This window comes from Medicago sativa, chromosome 1 (assembly GCF_051527215.1).
Source record: "Medicago sativa cultivar Bolivia chromosome 1, Bolivia_mono, whole genome shotgun sequence".
In the NCBI taxonomy this organism is placed as follows: Eukaryota; Viridiplantae; Streptophyta; class Magnoliopsida; order Fabales; family Fabaceae; genus Medicago; species Medicago sativa.
In genome coordinates this window covers 61,405,016-61,411,174 of record NC_140749.1, presented here as the reverse complement: position 1 = coordinate 61,411,174, position 6,159 = coordinate 61,405,016, and the positions used below count along the sequence as shown (strand labels likewise).

General features: G+C 35.4%; 1 protein-coding gene across 2 annotated transcripts; it reads left to right on the top strand.

The window, feature by feature from the left end:
* The first annotated feature begins 525 nt into the window (after positions 1–525).
* On the top strand, positions 526–4,971 carry LOC146956066 (syntaxin-71-like). 2 transcript variants are annotated; one of them, XM_085726169.1, is made up of 9 exons: positions 526–802; positions 882–1,007; positions 1,738–1,897; positions 1,987–2,072; positions 2,170–2,238; positions 2,337–2,381; positions 2,498–2,560; positions 2,664–2,740; positions 4,686–4,971. In XM_085726169.1, the coding sequence occupies exons 1-9, from the start codon at positions 647–649 to the stop codon at positions 4,699–4,701; spliced, it is 798 nt and encodes a 265-aa protein (XP_085582295.1). In that variant the 5' UTR covers positions 526–646; the 3' UTR covers positions 4,702–4,971. The 2 variants fall into 2 exon arrangements, with proteins under 2 accessions (XP_085582295.1, XP_085582300.1); XM_085726174.1 differs by lacking the exon at positions 4,686–4,971 and having other exon boundaries at positions 2,664–2,744.
* Positions 4,972–6,159: the final 1,188 nt, after the last annotated feature.

Below are 6,159 nucleotides of genomic sequence, written 5' to 3'. Positions count from 1 at the left end.
CCAAAACTGTAACTTCCGAGGATCCCCATCTAAAGTCGCGTAAATAAATTCTTTAAGTATATAAAATTATTTTTAAGGAGAAAAGTACAGTTTTTTTTTCTTTCAAAAATACAAATTTATTGGTATCAATATAAAATTTATTTTCGTCAAAAAAGAAAATACAAAATTTTTACTTTAAATTTTTTTAATATATACCCTTATAACACAAATTGATGACCAATAACTTAAACAAGTTACCTTAAAAAAAAGAAGTATATTCCATAAAAAACTTGTAAAAAAAAAATCCATAAATATTCGTTTGTGGGTGTTACCCACTTGTTGATTTTTTTAAAATAATTTCTTTTTCAGACGAGATAGAATATTGTTTGCTTATAATTGCGAAAATTAAAATAAATCTTCTTTTTTTGTTATAAATAAAATCTTTGTGAACTGTACAAAATACTTTTGATTATCATCATATTATTAAAAAAAAAAAAAAAAAACCGGTTCATGTTTGTATTGCTACAGCTGTGTCGTGTCCCTGATATCTCTCTTTTGAAACCTTTGTCGAGTTCAGCCACAACTAAAAAACAACAGATCCAACTCCAAATTCATCACAGTTCTTGTTGACTCTAGTCAAAATCAAATTTCAATCCAAAACAACACTATGAGCGTAATCGATCTTCTCACACGAGTTGATTCAATCTGCAAAAAATACGACAAATACGATCTCGACAAGCAGAACAATGCCAATGTCTCCGGCGATGATGCTTTCGTCCGACTCTACGCCTCCGTCGACTCCGATATCGAAGCCCTTCTTCAAGTAAGTAGAAAGTTTTCCCCTAATTTGTTGGATTTGAGTTTTTTTTTAATTTTATTTATTTTATTGAAATTTTGTGTAGAAAGCAGAAAAAGCTTCCAATGAAAGAGGGAAGGCATCTGCTGTAGCGATCAATGCGGAGATTCGTCGTACTAAGTCCAGGTTGTTGGAGGAAGTTCCTAAGTTGCAGAGGTTGGCTCTCAAAAAGGTTGTTTTTTATTTTGTTTTTGGAATTGATTTAATTTAGGTTGGAATTTGTAATTCAAAATTTGAGGTGTTTTAATCGTGAAATGTGAATATAAACAATTTTGTGATTAGAGTTTCTTTTAATCTGTAATGAAGAATGGATAGATCTGATAAACTGTTGATAATGTAAGTAATTAATAAGTTGTTAGCAGCTAAGTTAATTTGTTGAATCGATTTGAAGATCTCTTTTATGAAGTTTGAAATTTGAGAAGAGACGAGAAATTAATCCAATTTCTCTTTTGTAAGACACTCTGTTGTAAGTAGAGTAGATCATATGGAGGATGGTCAGATCACTAGAGGCAGAGAAAGACCTAGAAAAACTATTAGAGAAACTATTAGGAAAGACTTGGAGAATAATGAGTTGGACCAAAACATGGTTTATGATAGAACATTGTGGCATAATTTGATCAATGTAGCCGACTCCACTTAGTGGGGTAAGACTTGGTTGTCGTTGTTATCTCTATTTTAAGACACCCGTTTAGTTTTTTTTTTACGAGTGCAACTATCTATCTTTGAAAGAGGTAGACTTGTAATTTCTGCATATAAATCTTTTATTTTTTTATTTTTTTTAGTCTATTACCGAGTTATTTGTTTTTTAGCTTGTTTTGATCTAAGTAGCTTAATAGCATGCAAAGCTTCTAAGTTAGTGAAGGTGTACATTTTGTGTGATGTATGATTCAATGTATGCACAGGTAAAAGGCCTCGAGTCTCAAGAATTTGCTGCCCGTAATGATTTGGTTCTTGCACTGCCAGAAAGAATCCAAGCTATCCCAGATGGGACTCCTGTTGCGCCAAAACAAACTGGTGGCTGGGCATCTTCTGCCTCACGCCCTGAAATTAAATTTGATTCGGGTAATTGAAGCTATATTCAAATATAGCATTTCTTCTGATAGATCAGCTCGATACATTATGTGTGAATAATTAAATCATCTTTATTACAGATGGCCGATTTGATGATGAGTACTTCCAATCTACTGAGCAATCCAATCAATTCAGGCAGGAATATGAAATGCGTAGAATCAATCAGGCAAGTAACTTTTACCAGTTTTGAGAGATTTGCTGTGTTCGTTACCACTCCGGTAATGGGTTCAACTTACAAATCTAATTGGACGTTAACTTTATAGGATCAAGGTTTGGATATGATTGCAGAAGGATTGGATACTTTGAAAGACATGGCACATGACATGAATGAGGTCAGTTGTTTCTTAGTACTTTCTATGTATTCCATCATGTGGCTGCTTGTGTGTTTTTAATAATTTTTTTACGCTTGTCATTTATATGATGTAAACAGGAACTGGATAGACAAGTTCCCCTAATGGATGAGATTGACGCTAAGGTGAGAATTGTCACTTTTTGTCTTCGTACAAAGCCTAAAAGCATGGAAATTTATGCTTTTGAAGTTTGAATTAAAAATTTGAAATAATATGATGCAATTGTTTGTCATCTTTACAGGTGGACAAGGCATCCTCCGATCTTAAGAATACTAATGTTAGACTTAAAGACACAGTTAATCAGGTTATCTAACTACATCTTTTTTTGTCTTAGATTTCCATCCATTTCCATATTTATTTGTGATGAACTTTTGCTGAATCTTTTTTTTTTTTTGGCTTTTTTCCAGCTTCGATCCAGTCGAAACTTCTGTATTGATATTGTTTTGCTGATTATAATTCTGGGAATTGCTGCCTACTTATACAAGTAAGGCTTCTGATCTCTTTTCAGTTTCCATAGATTTATAAAGCACGATTCTTCATGAATTTCAAACGTAAATTTAAAACATGGATTTCCTATAGTAACCTTGAGCTGTATCTTAATCTAAAATTGGCCATACTATGCAACCTTGCTGCGGTACTGGTACATAATCTCATTTTGTTTAATCTCAGTCCTATTTCACATATACCTTTTTTTATCTTCACACGTAATCTCATCACCTATTTTATTCCAGTGTAATCAAATCTAGATAACGACTTGACCTATATAACGCTATAGCGAGATTGTGGGGTGGCCCTTATTTTGAAATTTTTATCCAATTTATATAAATTGTCGGACAAGATTTCATGGTTCGACTGAAACCGTACTACCGTATACAGTTTAGTGAATGGGTGGGTGGGCTTAAGGATGCTACTCAAGTCAACGGTTTTAAAGTAAGAATGGATTGAAACAATGGGGTTCGGCTTCAAATAATACAATCAAGCAGCAAGTCCATTAACCTTAACCAACTGACACTGCACAATTTGAAAACAGAGAAATACCAATGCTAAAAAAGTCAAAGTCACTCTAGTGTGAGAAATAGTGTGACATGACTCCTCTTATTTACGCCTCTAGTTTTGTCTCCTCCTTTGGTATTTGTACTTTGCTAACACTTCACCGAACTTTGATATAATTTGGGAAGTTTAGGTGAAGTGTGCGTAAATCCTACCCATCATTGACCCTTATATGGTCTCCATGAGCCGTGCACCGTTCCACCTCAGATCATCCCCACCGTCACACCCGATGCCTCCCTCACGTTGCTCTGGATCCTCCTCTTTCTTGACATCAGTAATATGTGCTAGAGAGGAAGGTGAGAAAAATCTGGTGCTGGTGGGTACACCATTAGATGCATGAATTCTCTCAATCGGACGCTCTATAAAACTTGTGCACGGTACAAGACCTATGTAGCTTGTGCTCAATATAATTGGCCTGTCATTACCTAGTAAAACTACCGATAGAAGATATAAGAAAGACAAAATATAGAATAGGAATTAAAATGTATTCATATGGAACATTGAGTCTGAATCACGTAGATATCAGGCTGGAAACTACCGAACTACTAGAAGAGGCTGCTGAGAAGAATAGGAAAAGTGCAGAAATATAGTGATAGTGCTCTAGGCAATTTGAGAGGCCAAGTCTCCCAAAGTCCCAACTGATTTCCAGCTTGCCTCTGCCCTCCCCCTCCCCACCCTTGTATTCAAAACCCCCTTATATAAACCCGCACCACTATACTCTGAATCATTTCAATTTCCGATCGCATTCTCCCAAAGGGTTTCCTCTCCCTCAACTCCATCAAGGAGTTTGGTCTCCGGTGAATCCTTGCCCCTTTACTCAAGACTGGGTGTGACCACCCTGCTTCTGCTTGATTCTGTGGCTCCTTTTTGCTTCTACATAGAATTTAGTTTGTTTGTTCAAGTAGCAAAGCCCTGCCACATCATGTTATCGACATCACCCTTTCTTCCCTTTTCAACTAGGAAACTAGTTAAGGCAAACTATCACTTTTGATTCTGATTACTTACAAAACGCCATCTAAGTGGATCACATGAGTCACACACACACACACCTTGTGGGCTCCTCCGATACACCTTAGTAACCTTGGGCCTCGTGTTATTTGCGATCTACTCTAGCCAAACGAATTTCTAGAAAAATTTAAATGACACCATCATATAAAAGTAAGTTTGATCACTTAGATGGAGATGATAATATTGTTATGATAGGAATTTTGATAACCTTTTTATATTTTTAAGTTAGGGTTTATGCTCGTATTTTTAATCTCCCCTCACTTGTTATCTTTGAAATATAAAAATAAAAAACTAGAGTATATGTTTTGGGGTGGTGTTTGTCCTTAGCTTCTTGTGATAACCTTCTGACTTGCCTTGTGCTCATTTTGCAGTGTCCTAAAGAAATGATATGATACACGAAGACTATCAATGTATTCCCATGATGCCTGTATTAATTTGACAATATTGTGTCTGATTTATTTTTTTAATCTCATCATTGTGAAAATTTCCACCCATCTTGAGAGATTTACTGTCCTAGTGTCCTTTACTAACAGCCCTGTGCATGCTGTTATGGTTTTTTTTTACCCTAAGTATGTTAAATAGCTTCGGCTTGTTTTATGTACTTGTTCAGTGTCGTACTTGGTGAATTAATGAGAGATATCCTTGTGTTTTATATAACATTATTGCTTGTTTTTATAGATACTGTTGAATTAGGTTGCTTTAACTGGAACAAAGAAAAAGAAAAGTGAAAGAACTATGAAAGTTCCCATTAGTAAATGAAATGAAATAAATTACCTTACTACTAAAATTTCTTTTTTTTTCTTTCATTCTCAATGTTCATTCCACAACCATACAAAGCACTTCTTAAGGTTCTTTAATCAGCTAGTTTTATTACTAACTAGTTGCTAATTAGTTGGGTTGTGCGCTGTGACTATCTTTCATTCTTAATGTTCATTCCACAACCAAACACAGCATCTGAATAGTTGGGTTGTGAGCTGCGACTATCTTTACACTAATCAGCTAGTTTTATTACTAACTAGTTACTAATTGATAGGCTTGAGCTGAAACAAAACACAAATAATACAAGTAACAAGAATTCAAAAAGTTTTTTGAAAGAAAAAAAAATAATCAAAGCTTAATGCAATGAATTTTGCTCTCCACCCAGCAACTTTTGCTCGCGCCCTGCACTGCTTCCAAATATACCCTTGTGTTAGTTAAGTCACGTAGCGTGACTTAACTAACGCACGTTGTAAGCCATGCGCGACTTAAGTCACGCAAGTTGTAAGCCATGCGTAACTTAAGTCATGCACCACTGGCCTATGCGCGAGTTAACTCACGCACGTTGGCCGGTGGTCAGAACTGAAGTACAAACGTTTTTTTGGTCTGTGGTCAATGTTTCATTATTTAATCCACACGTTTTCTACCAAATTTTACACGTTTTTTGACCACATTAATGGTATTTACCACCTATACTACCATTCCCACCTATAAATACCCCTCCATACTTCCCTAATTCCTCACACCATACTACTTTCTCCCCCTCATCACTCTCTCCCTCTATTTCTCTTCTTTCTTTTTTTTCTTTTCAATATTCTTTTTGGGGTAAAAGGTGATCAATTTTCGTCGGGGTAAAGTAGTGAGTAGCCGACTTGGGGAAATGATCGACCCTTGGGATAATTTTAAACCTGTTTTTTTAACCGCTGAAACTTTTTACCGTGGGTAAAAAGAACTTCTTGTGGTAAAAAAAAAAAACAGATTTAAATTTAGCCCAAGGGTTGATGATGTATTTTCCCCAAGAAGGCTGCTCACTATTTTACCCCACGAAGATTGATTACTTTTTACCCCGAGGAGAAAATAAGTAGATTT

Bases quoted from the DNA above. Each gene is read 5' to 3' on its own strand.
- LOC146956066 (XM_085726169.1), top strand. From the start codon at position 647: ATGAGCGTAATCGATCTTCTCACACGAGTTGATTCAATCTGCAAAAAA. The intron at 803-881 runs GTAAGTAGAAAG...AATTTTGTGTAG, and splicing joins ATATCGAAGCCCTTCTTCAA to AAAGCAGAAAAAGCTTCCAA. The intron at 2,561-2,663 runs GTTATCTAACTA...GCTTTTTTCCAG, and splicing joins TTAAAGACACAGTTAATCAG to CTTCGATCCAGTCGAAACTT.